The sequence below is a fragment of the Cupressus sempervirens genome, chromosome 3 (assembly GCF_028749045.1).
Source record: "Cupressus sempervirens isolate cs-2001-9-10 chromosome 3, ASM2874904v1, whole genome shotgun sequence".
Taxonomy (NCBI): Eukaryota; Viridiplantae; Streptophyta; class Pinopsida; order Cupressales; family Cupressaceae; genus Cupressus; species Cupressus sempervirens.
Genome location: NC_143120.1, coordinates 751,281,610 through 751,298,739, shown reverse-complemented (window position 1 = coordinate 751,298,739; position 17,130 = coordinate 751,281,610). Strand labels below are relative to the sequence as shown.

Below are 17,130 nucleotides of genomic sequence, written 5' to 3'. Positions count from 1 at the left end.
AGAGATGAAGGACATGGTGTAGGGGGGAGAGCACACTCAATAGAAAGAAACTATGGCTAAAAATGAGAACATAAAGTAGAGGAACCAAGTGGTGGAGACACTACAAAATTCCATTGTGGAGTTAATTAAATGAAATGAGGACCTAGAGGATAAGTTTGATAGAGATGTGAATTTATTGATCTGTGTCATGCACTCGGTGGCCACTATGCTCTACCTAATGCAAACCAAGAAAGACCAAGGGATAGATGATAAGGAGGTGGAGACAAACCATGCCCTATATGGCTTTATGGTTGATGACTGGATTTGCCTACCACTGGAAAATATAAGAAACCACTGACAGTGCCCCTACTAGTGTGGTTATGGTTTTTTTTTTTTCAATTATGCATCCTAGTTATACTCTGAGCCTCTAAGCCCCTTTCAATTTTTATCTTTGGACTGATAGTAGGGCCAATATTTATTTGATGACCATTTTTTTGTATATTGTTAAGACTCTCAATGCTTATGGTAGTGTTTACTGCATTGTACTGAAATCTCAAAAGGGGGTGGGGTAATCTTGTGGTAATAAATATCGACTGATCTTCAGACAACTATTCTTTTTTGTTATGGGCTAACCCTCATTTTGGCTACTTCTTAATTTCAAAAACATCATTTCCTTAAATTTTTATATTTTGTTTATTTTTTCAAATTATTTTTGTGAGAATTTTTTATGTATGTCATGTTTTATGTGTGTCATAAAAATATTGATGCTCATTTTGTAAATGTCTTGCAATTTTTTTTACTAACTTATATTAGTATACAAGTAAAGTGAATTTATTTTAATTTTGGAGTTGATGTGTATAGTATATTTTCATAACTCTATATTCATGTCATATGTAGACTATACTTCCATAAGTCTATATGCATTTCTTTCTAATATGTGTGGTATTAAAAGATTTCTTTACATGAAAGTGGAAAATATGTGGCATCCATTATTACAATATTCATGTCACAATAATATGAAACATTATATTTATTTGTAAGGAATCCTAATTCTAAGAATAATCCTAAGCATCATCTATAAATCCTAAACCTAACCATTATTCTACGAATATCTTTCTATAATGTGTTATATTAACGTAATTCTGAAATGTGTAGCATTAAATCATATCCTTAAATTGATGTCAAAAATATAGATAATTTCCTCTCATAAACAAGACCATAGACACAACTTTAACACTAAACCCACCCCTAATTATAATAATAAATGTAAACTAATAGTAACCCTAATACTAAACCTAACCATTATATAAATTGTAAGACTAAATGACCATTACCAAATTAATTATTCAATGTTTGCACGTGAATCTAATTATATATTCTATATATAAACTATTGCACGAGATGCATCGAGGCATTGAATTTTTTCATTACTCAACTTTAATATGCATTAAAAAATATCAACACCTAGATGTATATCAGCATATTTTACATATAGAATACATATTAGCTAGTTGTAATAAGCAGTTAGATTAGTTTCAGTTTCAGTTAATATCTCTATTATTTAAAAACTTTCACGAGTAAAATAACTATGAAATAACCAACCAATTGGAACGTATACTTTACATTGCAAAACAAAACTCAATACAGTACAGCGGTCATGTAATGGTGTTGGTGAAAAATATAAAAACCTTAAATCATAGTTTTGTTTAATCAGTGCACCCTTATAGTGGGGACGGGAATCGACAGTAAGATAGATACCATTAAGGCTGATACGAAAGAAGACGAAGGAAGCAGTCTTATTAAACACACAATACAAAAAACTAGGAACATTAAAGATTCGTCAGAGAAGTTCTTCCAATGTCCTTTCCTCTCTGTCTTATTTCATACACCCCACAATCTTGATTCTACGCAAACTTTGCCTTGATGAGGTCAACAAGCTTTTGGCTGATGCGGAAAGCCTTGCTCAATACGGAATCTGGGATCGGGGACTTCGCTGCAAAGAGAGAATTGGCGATTGTCTGAACACCAGGAAACTGGCTGCTTAATCCAGCAATGGCAGCTGCATCTTTTTCCCCCACATTCTGCTGGAAATGCACCAACCCCTTTGGAAACACAAACACATCTCCTTTCTCCAACGTTTTGTTGAATAACTTATTGGCGGTATCAATAAACCCAACAAAAAGCGTACCTTCCATTAGAAAGAGCACTTCAGTGGCTCTCGGGTGCGTGTGGGGAGGATTTATTCCACCCACTGCGTAGTCAATGCGGACCAACGATATACCCATTGTGTTAAGTCCCGGTATCTGCATTACATTTGCTGCTGTTACGTTGGAGCCCACTGCATTAGTTGTATTGCCTGCTTTCTTAAGCCCGGCGAAGAAGAAGTCGTCTCCTGAAACGTTCTTCGGGTCTTTGCACACGAACCCATTCACCAAAACTGTTCAAAATATCATATGTTAGCAAATTGCACTATAAGGAAATCATTATCATACCACTACATGAAATAATAATAATAATAGTACACTTACTTTTGCTTTGCTTATCAGCAACGCAGAAATCTTGCAAGGGGTCGGAATCATATGCAATGACATTTTGGGTGTAGCAGCATAGAAGCAGATAAAGTCCCAGCGTGAAGTAAATCATGCCATTGGCCATTATATTGGAAAGAAGAAGAAAAGCAAATAGAAACAAACAGGAGAGGAGAAGAATTTGTGATTGAATGGTTTACTACAAGCCCATTACATGATTTATATAACCTAAATTTTAAGCACCCTGCAAGGACTAGTTAATATTCCCTTCGTATATTCTAGCTCGCCTTGTAATATAATAAAATTTCGGGAGAGTTGTTGCTCTTTCTTAAGTCGAATGTCGTCGAGGTTGGAGTGATTAAGTAGGGCTTCCAACCATATTACTGAAACTTCCCTTATAATAAAATTTGCTAAAGGCATGATTTGTCGATTAAACAGCGATAAGGAATGGCTCAAAATAATAATTCATTCCTATATGAAAGAAAAATAAAGATTGCAATCCGTTCGGGTCGGAAGTATTAAAATTGCTTATCCTTATCCGAATATCGGCCACCCCGATGCTTTGTTCAGAGAATAGTAGTGGTCCCTTAACCACTCCATTTTTTTTTGCTTTAAACAAGCAATTTGCCAAAAGATGCTTTCTCTACTCTTTTAGAGTCTTCTGCATTTCGTATATTCCCAGCCGTCTATTAATGTGGCTTGTTCGTTTTATTGGAAGAACTCGGCTTTTTTAAGGTCGATATAGAGAGACATTTATATACTTGATCGCTTCAGCTTTCAGATTTGTATTTTACTTGCTAAATGTTGTTTACATATATATCCGGAGAATAAGAAATCTATTTAGAACAATTATTTAGCCTTTTCTTACTTTTAGAATTTGAAATAGCCACTAAGAGTTTGATCAATTATTTAATTTTGGTGGGACCGCTACATACTTCAAAGTGTCTATTTAATACTAGCAATGATTGTTTCAACAACATTATTATCCATATTTTTTTCTTAATTCTTCATCATCTTCTTTTGGTAATATTTTTGTGACTGTGCATTCGATTATTTTCAAATATATTAGGGTTGGAAAAGGGTGCTTGGTCTATTGGTAAAGATGAACGGCTAACAAAGAGTGCACCAGGAATCAAGTCTTGTTGAGTTGAAGATCCCCAACATCAAAAAGAGACGAGGGTGGATCTTGCCCCAAGCGAAATTAACCAAATAGGAAAAGCCATAAGGATGAACCTTCAATCCCAAAACAAAATATTAGGGTCTCTAATATTTTATATAAGTTATTGTCATTCAATAATGTGGATTCCTTTCTATTACTAGAGGTCTTTTTCAATAGTTGTTAGAGGGAGACAAACAGAGGGTGGAATGCTTTAACATTCAATATTACATTTTATATGTTAAAAGCTATTTTGAATTGTCTCTAGATAATAAATACATATTAAAAATATATTTGGTATGTACATAATATAATATCTAAAATGATTATTTAATATTTTTCTTATTTCTAGAGATATTTTAAATATTTGTTGATCAAAATTATGCCAAAAAGTCACAAAAGTGATGCCTAACTACTTCAACTCACTGTTGATTTAAAATTTCACATTATGGCCCCTCCTCATGGCTTAGCCCCTTGTACTATGGAGCTATGTTTGCTAGATATAGTGGTGGATCTATCTCCCCATGTTGTTGATCATTTTCAACCCTCAATTAGTAATGTGATGCTTGTATTTATGGCTTCTACTATGATGGATCCTAAGAGAAATGCTTTAGCTTTTGGTTGCCCTTCATATAGTTATTCTTTGGCTATGGGAGGAACCTCCTCTCTTGAGGAGAATATTGAATGTGTTGCAACCATAGATCTCCATATTTTGTTTAGCCCCAAAATGTTAGTATCTTATGCATTTTCTATATAAGATTTCACGATATGCTAATTTAAGTAACCCTGTTGTTGTGGGTTGGGCTCTACGGTGGGAGATGAATAAATGCATTTTTTGCCAAGATTTTAATTGAATAGACATAGTTCAAGAAGGCATTCAAAAATCAATCTATGAAGTTATTAACATCAACATCTCAAATGCTAAATGCATTGTTTGTTCTCATCTTGGGATGGAAACGTTGTTAGGGAATGGAATGATTTACTTGCTCCTTTTCGCTATGTTCATAACAGAAGCATGTAATCACCTATGGATTGTTCATCAATTAAATTGATTCCCCCTTCTACTGATTTTTTTAAAGTTAACTTTGACGGTGCATCAAGGGGTAATCCAAGTAAATCAAGCATTCACATTTGCATAAGGTATCACAGGGGTATAGTTCAAGAAACTAAATCTGATCCAATTTCCCCAAGAAGTAATAACATTGTAGAAGCTCAAGATCTACTCATGGGGTTGGTGTTGGCTAAGTGAAGACAATTTAATAAAATCCACATCAAAGGTGATTCCATGATTATAATTAATGCATGCATCAAGAGACCACTCTTGAATTGGAAAATCATGTATATTATGAATCAAATTTGGAAACTTGTAGACTCCTTTGATGATCACTATATCTCACATACCTATTGAGAAGGTAATGGAGTCACAGATTTTTATGCTAATCTTGGTTGTGATGAAGTTAATTTTGAAGCTTTTAGCCCTCATACTCAACTCTTTGAATGGAAGCAACTACATTAACTTATTGAGAATGAGAAGTTTGATGTGTCAATCAGTGTGCATATTTTTTTGTTCACAAATTTCATTCAATTATCTTTTATAATGACTCCACATTCTTCTCTTGTCTTCTTTCTCTTCTTCTTTAGTGTAATTAGGCAGGGACTCAAAGTTTTCTTCCTAGTTGTTTCTTTGATAAGCCTTTGAATCAAGTTTATATATTAATAAAATATACAATGCCTAGCCCACTTTTCCTATCTAGAGAAAGGCTTACACCATTCTTGGTATTTCTAGAAAAGTGAGAATATTTTTTCAAGAAAATTGTTCCCTATGCTTCTACTGCACATATGACACATATGAAAAAAGTCCCTCATTTTAATTGCAATGCATAAGTGAGAAATACTAAGTTTCAAATCCTTTTGTAATACATTTTTTTGTAAAATTTTAGATAAATTCAATCTTTCAAAATCTCTTCCTAGCGAGATTATTCCATAGGTTAATGATTATTCTTGGTGTCAATTGTTGGAGCATGGATGGACTCCTATAGGTTCTATTTTTCTTCACTATTTGATTATGACTAGTATTGTAGTCCTTGAAAAAAATATTTCCAAACTTTCTTGGTGAAATCAATTTGTCCATCATGTAGTGTAGAAAACTAGATTACTAAGTCCAAAGACAAATTATTTCTTCTTTCCAAAATAATTATGTTTCTCTTGATGTAGGGTTAAATTTGGATAATTTAGGGATGGGGATATTAAAATAGGTCTATGGTACAAGGCTAATTGCACATGGTTTAGGGTACACAAGGTTGAGGTTATTTCCTAGATGTGTGTTATCTTTCTCCTTGCTTACCTCCATATTTCTCTCCCACTTGAATTATATCTTTTTACTCTCTATTATTTATGTCATGAAAAATGGTGTAAAATATAAAATGGTGATCTAATGTGACTCTACACAACACTATTATATGCACATTTAGGAATATAGCATATTCAATCAAAGAACTTCATTTTGAGACCTTTTAACCCTCATTAGTGTGGTTTTGTTCTATCTTTTTTATAGAAAATATTTCTCACATTTATAGGTCATACATTTTGTTCTAGCATGACTCTTTAGGTGTTATTATATCACTTTTTTGTTATATCTCTCACCGCTTTTTATTTTTTATTTGTGTACCTTCTTTGAGGCCTCTTGCAACGCATTTTTGGGACACCCTCAAGAATGAGTCGACTTGGTCGAACTATTCTAGAAGAGGATGACTCAAGTTGACCTAGTTTGGAAGAGGTTGACCAAGGTCAACCTAGTTGCATGGGGATTTTCAATTTTAGAGTCCAAGGTGCCTAAGGTTTGCTAATTATTTACCCTTTCTCTTGGATAGGCCTACTTTGTTTTTTATCCCAAAAACTAGTATATAAGGATGCTTGAGAATTTTATTTTCATTCACCAAGATACAACATCATTATACAAGAAACCAAGAGAGATCATAGAAGCATCCATAAGGAATTGTTCAAAAATTCTCAAGTATTCATCAAGTTTAATCATTTCCTTCTTCTATAAAGCTTCTTCATTCAAGGTGGTTATGGAGTTTGGCTTCTAAGAAGGAGACCTATCATTTATAAATCAATCAAGTTCTTCCATTTTTCATTACGACATGTTAGATATATTCCTACTCATGAGGTTTTGGATTCTTTGGTTTCTTTGAGTCAAGGTTGTTACATTTATATACTTGATCACTACTAAAATTCAATTTCATCTACAATGGCAATTCTATCTCTCATTTGATATATTCAATCCAACTCAATTTTAGCATTTTATTTATCATTATTTTTACATCTCAATTTCAAGGTTGATTTCTCTATCTATGGCTTAACCAAAGAATGCCCTCATCAAGTCAAAATAGAAATGAAGGTTTACTATGTGTAGGAAAAGGTTACCAAAATAGTGACCACATATCTAGAAACTACATGCCAAAAAAATCAAAAAAGTTGAGTCAACTTTGCTATTGTGTCTCGAGAACATGTCCATATTTCCATAAGTGTCCATGTACTTTACCACCCAGTCAACATCTTTCTAGAGGCTAAAAAAACATATTTTCTATGTTATCTATTATGATCATGAATTTATAGTCATTAGTTTAGTCATAGGTCCAAATACATTATTTTCAAAGATAAGAGGCATATTGCCTTGCACATTTTGAGGTTAGTCCTTCATCATTTATTTTATCTTTTGGCATAGTGTTAGCATGAATGCTGATGATATTCCTATGGGGGAGTATCTAGTACTTCTCAAATAGTGGAGAGATAGTTAGCATGATTGTGTGTTGCATTCATGACTATGTTTGCCATTGATTTCAACATACTATGAAGATTGGAAAAATAAAAGATAGAGAAAGAGGTCATATGGATTGAGTATTGATGATGAGGTTAAGCACAGTTGAGGAAATGTTCTACAATCTATCCTGATGAGTTGGCTAATAGTGTGTGCAGAAATTCAAAGACTAGTAGCAGTTATTTATGATTTATAGAAGAAAATTTGCACACATAGTACCTAAGAAGTGGTTTTTGGTGTTAAAATTATATCCTAATAGGGACAAAATCTATATTAGTGAAGTTAGATAGAGACATAAGACAACCTAATGAGGATGTCAATGAGTGCACAAAGTCCAAGGTCACACGTGTGAGAAGTTTTGAAGACAATGAGTTGATAATGTATCATAATTATGAAAAGATGTAATGAATTGTATTATCTTATTGAGGTCCTATTATTATTAACTGAGAAAGCATCAAGGCTAAATCGATGAATTTTTTTGAGGACATGGTATAAAGGAAAGTTACTTTCCTTGTGATGAAATGATAAAAATGTGTGAAGTGTGAAAGAAGTAAGTGATATGTGAATTTGGTAAATGTGAGTAAGTGATCAAAGGGATCATTGTGATGTGAAGTTAGAGATCTAGTAGTGAGATGTAAGAAGTGTTGTGGTATAGTACTAGCATGGTAAGAAGACAGAACAAGAGTTTGAGTTGTTGAGATCAATTATATTTCTATTATTCTGAAAGGAATAATAGATAGACCAAGTGGATGGTGAGTTCAGTGGTCTTTTCCTTGAAATTATTTGGATAGTGGGTTAATTTTCCTTCTACAGCTCCTAACAGGGTTGACATGACTCCTAAAAGTTTTGGAATCTCCTCATAGGGGTTCAAAGTCTCCTAACAGGGATTGATATGTATTGAAGATATTTCATTGACTCCTAATGGAGTCCATACTCTTAAAAGGAATATTTATATTACTACATCATTTTGTGGGTACCATCCCCACCAAGATTATCCCTCTGATTAAGGGTTTCTCTAGTTAACATATATGGTGTTATTCTGTATGTGTAACTTTTTATGGTTGTTGAGTTATATTGCTCAAATGTTTGAGGTTTAATAAGGTTCCTCAAAGTTATATTGATTAGATAACTGATTCACCCCCCACCCCTCCTCTTAGTTATATTGGTGGACTTTTCTTTCTAACAACTGGTATCAGAGCATCGAGTCCTTGAAGGAAAATCTTAACAACTTAAGGAGATCAATGGTGGGTCATTTTAGAAAAGAAAGTCCTAAATTTGATGCAATTAACTGTGATAGATAGAAAGAGAAGATGAAGACGCATCTTCTATGTATGGGTTCAAGATATTGACTGATTGCAAAGAAAGGAAAGACAATTGTGGAAGAAAGCAAGCTTGAAGAGTGTAGTGAAGCTAAAAGATATTTGTTCATGTGTAACATGCTTTCTAGAGAAGCACTTTTATAATCTCTTCCTAAAAATGAGTATAGTTAGGTAACATCTTTGGTATTATCTCATGAAATTTGGAAAGCTATGGAATCAACTGTTGAAGGTGATAAACATGCTAAGAGAATAAGATAGCAAAACTGGATATGCTTATTACAAGATGCTAAAATGATGGAAGATGACTCTATAAGAAGTTATATTGGCATAATATTAGAAATTGTTGTAGGAATCAAGTCTTGTAATGGAACAAAAGATGAAGATGAGATCATATAGAAGATTTTGAAGACTTTGACACCACCATTCAAGTAGACATTGCATATAATTGAGAAAGTGATACCTTGTACTAATAAATTTTCTAGAAAAACTCTTCTTGGAAGAATGGAAGCTGCTAAAGTAAGTTTGAAACATTCTGGAGATTGCTTTTAGTGCATTAAGTGTTCGCCCTTCCTTATCAAGGAGTGCAAGCACCAGTGGAGATTACGCTAGTAGCAGCAGATCTAGATCTGAAGAAATTAGAAAGATTGAAGAAGGAATTGTCTTTCTTGGGAAGAGAGAACCAGATGGTAAGAAAATATTTAAATGTTGGACTTATAATGAATTTGGTCATTTTTCTCCTAAATGTCCTAAGATAGTAAATAAGTACATAAATAAGTTAAAGTCTAGAAGGCCTAGAGAATGTTTGTATGCAAATGATGATGATGAACCTGAAGAAAAGAGTTTGAGTGATGATGAGTTAGGATTTGTAGATATAAAAGAAGAAAATTCTGAAAAAGAAGTCAGAGAAGAGAAAGCCTTAGTGTCATAGCTTGAGACAAAAGCTGATTGGATCATAGATAGTGGTTGTTCACATCATATGACTAGTGATATGAATAAATTTGTTAAGTTCAAAAACCATGATGAAGGAATTGTTAGAGTTGGGAACAATGTGGCTTGTCATATCAAGGGAATAGGATCTATTACTCTTCATGGGAAAACTAATACATATGATGTTTACTTTTTTTATGAATAAAAACATAACCTTTTAGTGTTAGATAATTGTTTGATAAGGGATATCAGTTATAGTACATAGAGAAGACATGCATCATCAAGGATAAGAATGATATGATGATTGACACTAGTACAAGATCTGAAGGTAATGTTTTTTAGCTGAAACCTACATAGATGGTCCATATTTGGTTGATAAAGTTGATAATAGTTTTTTGTGGCATAGAAGGTTTTGTCATTTAAATTTTGATAATACTATCAAATCAAGTAGTACATTTTTTGTAAGAGATTTACCAAAAATTGTGAAGCCTACTAATGTTGTGTGCAAGGAATGTGTTGTGGCTAAGTAGAAGAAAAATTATTTCCCTAGAAAGAAGTTCACTACTATTAGAAATAGGAATTACTAAAGGGGGGGAATCAGTAATTTACAAACTTCAGTTGCCAACTGGATATTATTAATTACTTTGAACCATACATAAGAAAGTAAATAAGTAATGTTGAATAGTAATAGTAACCATGCACAAATATAACTTATAACACCATATTTTGCTAGCTAGGAAACCCTGGCCAAGAGAAAACCCTAATGGGGATGATACCCACTAGATAATATATCGATATATATGTTCCTTGTTAGAGGATGGACCCTGTTAGGAATCAATGAGAAAAGTTAGTATAGAGAGTCCCTATTAGGAGACTTTGAATCCCTGTTAGGAGATTTGAACCCTGCTAGGAGTTGTAATACAGTAGATGCAAGAAGACCTCACTGTCCAAACATACACTTCCAATTACAAGAAGAGCTCACTACCCAAACAAGTAATTAGTCCTCTAGTACATAGGTGTTGCAACTTATTGCTTAACTGATCTCTGATTATAGCTCAATCTCGGATCACAAAATTAGGTTCTCAAAAACTTATCATATATTGCTTCACAAAGGTTCACATATCACTTCTCATAATACAATTACACACTTATGTTCACAAGATGTCCTTTGCATAAATACCATGCCTTTCCACAATTTTTTTGCTAGGTCAGCTAAGACCATAATATACTTTCCCAACTTAGAGTAAACATCTAGGATGTCAGCCCTAATTGGTCAAGTAATTATTTTGTAGAGAAAACAATTCCTTTAACTTTTGGTGTTCTATTTCACTGGTAAAATGTGAATATATCTTTTCTGTACAGTTTGTACTGATGTCTGAGCTTATACACATCATCATCAGCATGTATATTGTCTCCATCTAACTTTACTAATCATAATATGACATTACTAACAAGTTACATACAAAACAATACATTGTTGTAAACCAATTTCATACTTTAAAGACAATTTTTTGGGTACCAAATGCTAAGTATCTTTATTTATGAGGTTTTCTACAAGCTTGTACATCATGTGTTTCCATAAATGACAACAATTACATATCTTCATTAGCCAATTGTCAACAAATACAACTGCAAAATTGGAGATTGTTGGCATAGATCTGATTGGTCCCACTAAAACAAGAGGATTCTAAGTTGAAAGATGCTTCATGATTATTGTTGATGATTTTACTAAGATGATTTGGGTAGCATTCCTTAGATATAAGTCTAAAGCATTTGAGAATTTTAAGTTGTTTAAGAATAGAGTAGAGAATGACTCTGGATTGATGATTAAATATTTAATATTTCATAGAGGTGGATAATTTACCTCGAATGAGTTTAACACATTTTATGAAGTGAATGGCATCAAGAGGAAGCTATCAACCCCTAAGACTCTTGAGGAGAATGGTATTACTGAGAAAAGAAATAGGTTTGTAATAGAAGCAACAAAAGCTATGATGTACCAAAGTCTTTTTGGAGAGAGGTGGTTAATAAAATAGTGTATACAATGAATAGAGTGGAGATTAGAAAAGTTACAAATAAGAAACATTATGAATTATGGTTTGGACATGCACCATTAGCAAAGTCTTTTAGAATTTTTGGAAGAAAATGTTATACCAAGAGAGATGATGACATTGGTAAGTTTGATGCAAGAAGTGGTGAAGGTATGTTCCTTGGATATTAATTGAAAGGAAAGGCTTATAGATGTTTTGATTAGAGAACTAAGACTAATTCTTGCTAAGTACAAGGCCTCCAACATCAAAAATAGATGAGGCTAGGATCTTGCCCCAAATGAATTTGGTAGAATGGGTACCCCTTAGTCCTTAGTTTTTAACCAAAGAGGAAAAGTGATAAGGCTAAAGCTTCAATCAAAAAATATATACTAGGGCCTCTAATATTTAATATAAGTTTTTATCATTGAATCATGTGGATATTTTTCTATTATTAGAGGTCCATTTTATAGTAGTTAGAGCAAGACAAACATAGCGTGTAATACTTCAACATTCAATATTATATTTTATATGCTGAGAGCTATTTTGAATTATTTGTTATATGAATGCCTTTATTATAACAAAAAACATATTAAAAACATATTTGGTATGTAGATAATTTAACATCTTAAAAATAATATTTAATAGTTTTCTTATTTTTAGAGATATTTAAAATATTTATTGATAAAAAAAATGTTTAAAAGCCTCAAAAGTGATGCTTAACTACTTCCACTTACCATTGATTTAAAATATGACATTCTTTTCCCTCCTTATGGCTTAGCCCCTTGTGTTGTTGATCTATGTTTGCTAGATCTAGTGGTGGGTCTATTTCCCCATGTTGTTGATCATTTTCAACCCATAATTACTAATGGAATGCTTGTAGCTGCTTCTTCTACTATGTTGAATCCTAAGAAAAATACTTTATCTTTTGGTTTCTCTTCAAATAGTTCTTCTTTGGCTATGGGTGGAACCTCCTCTCTTGAAGAGAATAATGAATTTTTTTGAGTCATGGATCTTCATATTTTGTCTAGCCTCAGACTATTAGTATCTTATGAATTTTTAATAGAATATTTTGCAATATGCTAATTTAAACAAGGCTTACATTGTACTCGATGCGTCTAGAAAAGGTGCAAACATTTTCTCAAGAAATTTGTTCCCTATACTTCTACTACACACATGACAAATATAAAATAGTCCCTTATTTTAATTTCAATACATAAGTGAGAAATACTATCGCAAATCCTTTTGTAATACATAGTTTTGTAAAATTTTAGTTAAATTCAATCTTCCAAAATCTCTTCCTAGTAAGATTATTCAATAGGTCAATGATAATTTTTGGTTTCAATTGTTGGAGAATGGATCCTCCTATAGGTACTATTTTTTCTAACTAATAGCTTCTAACTACTATTGCAGTACTTGTAAAAATTCTTTTGAAAACTTGCTTGGTGAAATCAATTTTTCGATCATGGACCATAGAGAATTAGATTATTAAGTCTAGAGACATTACGATGTGGAAGCCTCCTAGGGAAGTCGCTAGTCATGTATTCAGGGGCTTCAAGCTCAGATTTTCAAAGTTATGGATCATGTGGTTGGGGGTGTGTTCGATACATATTGAGAAACATTTTCCTAAGTGTGTATAGAGTTTGGGGTAATCGTCTTGGAGGTAGAGCCTTTTTTGTTGGCTACATAATTTTCTGGTAGACTTTGGAGATTGTTTCTGCTAGCTTTGATCCAAGGGAGTTGATGTGTGTATACTCTTGGATTTAAATCATCGGATGACATGTGGACCTATTCCTAAGGGTGTGTACTCTTATGTTGTGATGCATTGTAAACTTAGGGCTTGTCTTAAGTATTTAGTTATTTACGTATTTAATGTTTGTTGCCAAGCCAACTTGTGGATTATTTAATGTAAATATTAGTAAGATGACTTGTGGCTTGGTTTAGTATAAGTAGAGGGTCTTGTGGTGTCTTAGTTTAGATGCTAATGGAGTAGTTGAGAGGAGCGAAGTATCTAAGTGTGGGCTTGGGAAAAAAGAATGGTGCTTTGTGGCTTGTGAGCACAATTTTAGATTCTTCTTGGAGTTCTCTAGGTCAGATTGTGGATCTAGGATAGCTAGAGGTTGGATCTTGTGAGGTCTTATAGAACTATTATTGTAATTACTAATGTATTTTTCCATGACCCGAAAGGCCACACAGCTAGGCATGTTAGATGTAAACCTTATGATTTTATTATGAGAATTGGCATATTTTTTAGATCAAAATATCTATGTTATTATTTATATTACATTGTGTGGTTACTTTCTGGGGTTAGGATATCCCCTTTAGGGATTCTCCTACCTTGTATTGCATCAAGTGGTATCAAAGAGGACTAATCTTGTCAAGATGGTTGATCTTGTGGATTATTTTCTTTGGATTTGCAAAGATCTTGGAAGTGTCTCTAAGAAGATTATACCCTAGGGTAATTGATGATCTCTTTGATGTTGTGGAGATGAGGACTTTAGAATATTAGATCAGATTTAAGATCTAAGATGGAGTTGATGAAGAACAATATAATTGGTAAGATCATTAGACCTATTGCTTGTGTATCAAGGAATGTGGGTATTGAAGATGGTAATGAGGAAATTTTTGAAGACATTGAAGTTGTTGGATCTAGTGGTGAGGACAAATTGATCGCATGGAGAGACATGTGGAAGACAGAGCTGACTAGTTGGGTAGATCTGGATCTCACTTGAAGTTGAAGCACAAGATGGATGTTTCTAATTTTTCAAGTACTCTAAATCTTGAAGAATTGATTGATTGGATTAGTGAATCGGAAGACTACTTTGAGTTAGAGGATATTGGAGATCTACTCAAAGTGAGGTTGACAAAAACTAAGTTGAAAGTACATGTTGTCTTATGGTGGAAAGAATTGCAAAGAGATAGAGAAGAAGGTGAAATGGAGATCACTAATTACAAATAGATGGTTACCAAATTGAAGGCTAAGTTTATTCTTTTTTATTATGAACTTGAATTGTCTAAGAAATCATAGAATATGAAGCAGAAAGATTTGACTCTAAAGGATTGTATTGAGGAGTTTTACAAGTTGACTATTCAGTCTAGGCATAAAGAGTTATTTAAGAAAAAGTTGGCTAGATATATTAATGGTCTAGGATTCAATATTTAAGATGAGATTGGTATGTTGAAGATTGATTTAGTTGAGGATATTTATTAGTATGCTTTGAGGCTAGAAGATAAGTTGTGTACTATCTTCAAATAGATGTACTTGCCTTTTAAGACCGTTGAGCTCCCTCCTCTTCATGATTCCCTCTTTGGACCACAGATATGCTCATGATCACTCTTATTTTCCTCCTTTTCCTCTTCTCTCTTCCATATTTCCACCTTATCTCCCTAGTATCTACCTTGGCTCTCTACGGCACCCAGGACTTGTCCTCTTGGACCAGGTCAACCTAGTCCTCCTAAGTTGACATAGTCCTAGACTAGCTCATGTAGGTCAACCAAGTCCTCCCAGGTCAACATAACCTTGGACTAGGTTGCCCAAGTCAACCTAGTCCCCAGTAATTTGTGATCTTAGGGCCCGAAAGTCCTAAGGTGTTTAATTAGTTAATCATCATTATCTAGTTAGCATATATTATTTTCTACCCAAAAACTCATATATAAAGAGACTTGGAGACATCATTTCATATCTCAAGCATGTCATTCTCAAGATATGCACTCTAGTGTAGATTTTCATCCTTTTGCATTCAAGGATTTCAAGTATTCAAGCATTCAAGCAACGAGATTTATCTAGGATTGGAGAATCCTTTGTGAGAATTTCCTCTTCAAGATCTAGCATATTGTTGGCCATCAAGAAAGGAGATCCACATTGAAGTATTCATCCTCTTTACTGATGCATATGCATATCCATGGCACCATGATGAAGTTATGATAGATCCATTACAAAGTCTGGAGATATCTTAAATTCTTAATTGAAGATCTACATTACATACACGTGGGCAACATGAATCTTAACATTTATATTGTTCTTTACAGTCCTTTATATTTACATTTCTCATTTATGCTTAATTCCTTAACCTAGGGCTTGACCAAGGTAAGCCCTCATCAAACCCCAACCCCTAAACCTTTCTTTTCTATGTTTATTTGCAGTTTGGGAGTTAAAAGAATTATAGATCTGGAATCTACAGAGCACAAGCTTTCTAGAGTCATCACTTTCATAGTTGTGGACTAGGTTAACCTGGTTGTAGCAGGTCCTTCCATGTCAACCTAGTCCTTTAGTCTCGAATTCTAGGAAGATTTATGGGTTTCGTTCTTTTTGTCATTTCATTCCAAGATTCGTGGACAAAAGTTCAAAAAAAAAAAGATCCAAAAGTTATTAAGCATAAGTACATCTTCCTCTACACATTTCAAGGTGAGTCTTTTACATTTTATTTCATTTCATATCTTTACCCTAGATTTGCATCCTATTCGGCTAATTGTACTCACATAGCATCTAGATTTCCATTTCCTAAGAAATTAATTTATTTTCACATTCACATTATCCTATTAAGGGCCTAAGAGAGTGTATTTCTTTGAATTGCATTCCTCTTTAGAACCCAAATTTAGTATTAGCACACTTTTTCCTTTAGATCCTACATAATATCATTTGGATCATAAGTGGAATTATACTTAGAAATTCCCTCTTTTTTTCATGTACACATATTTGAATGTCTTGGTGTCATATAAAGTGAAGGGATGAATCCTATTAAAGTGCTTCCATTTTACCACTAAACAAGTTGAAGAGAAGACATTAAGGTAATTGCTTAGATAAGGAAAAGAAGGAGCACTCTAAGAAGGATAAATAGATAGATAAGGATGAACCAAAACCTTTTGAGAAAAAGAAGAGAATAGGTAGAGGTGCTATTAAGGATCATTGTTTTAAATGTGGTAAAGATGGGCATAGAGATTTTCAAAGTCTTACTGTTGATAAAAAGATTGGTGATAAAAGAGTTGTTGTAGTGAATTAGAATGTGGATTTAGTATATGATTATGAAGGAGATTATTTGTTGATTCGAAGAGTATTTCCTGGTAAGATAATGCAGGAGCATCCTAGGTTGCCTTGCTATCCTGCTCATCTTTGTTCATTATGCTTATTAGTATCAAGTTTGTTAGGGTTTAACAGATCTATAACAATATAAGAATAAATAGTTATATGCAAAAACAATAGAAGAAAACACAAATAACACATAAATTTAACGTGGTTCACCCGAAACCTGGGCTACATCCACCTACAAAACCTTCAACCTTTCTATTATCTAGCAAAAATGTTCACCAACATTACAATGCATTATGCATCTCAGCCACTTATAACAGCTTTTTAGGGAAACATCAACACCCAGTA

General features: G+C 33.3%; 1 protein-coding gene across 1 annotated transcript; it reads right to left on the bottom strand.

The window, feature by feature from the left end:
* Positions 1 to 1,883: 1,883 nt before the first annotated feature.
* Positions 1,884 to 2,634, bottom strand: LOC149568998 (putative germin-like protein 2-1). Its single transcript, XM_089817675.1, has 2 exons — positions 2,508 to 2,634; positions 1,884 to 2,416 (listed from the first exon to the last, which is right to left on the bottom strand). Exons 1-2 carry the CDS (start codon positions 2,632 to 2,634, stop codon positions 1,884 to 1,886), a joined length of 660 nt encoding a protein of 219 aa, XP_089673801.1.
* Positions 2,635 to 17,130: the final 14,496 nt, after the last annotated feature.

Excerpts from the sequence above, each read along its gene's own strand:
- LOC149568998 (XM_089817675.1), bottom strand. The coding sequence starts at position 2,634 with ATGGCCAATGGCATGATTTACTTCACGCTGGGACTTTATCTGCTTCTA. Across the intron at positions 2,417-2,507 it reads TGCTGATAAGCAAAGCAAAA|TTTTGGTGAATGGGTTCGTG; the intron begins GTAAGTGTACTA and ends TATTTTGAACAG.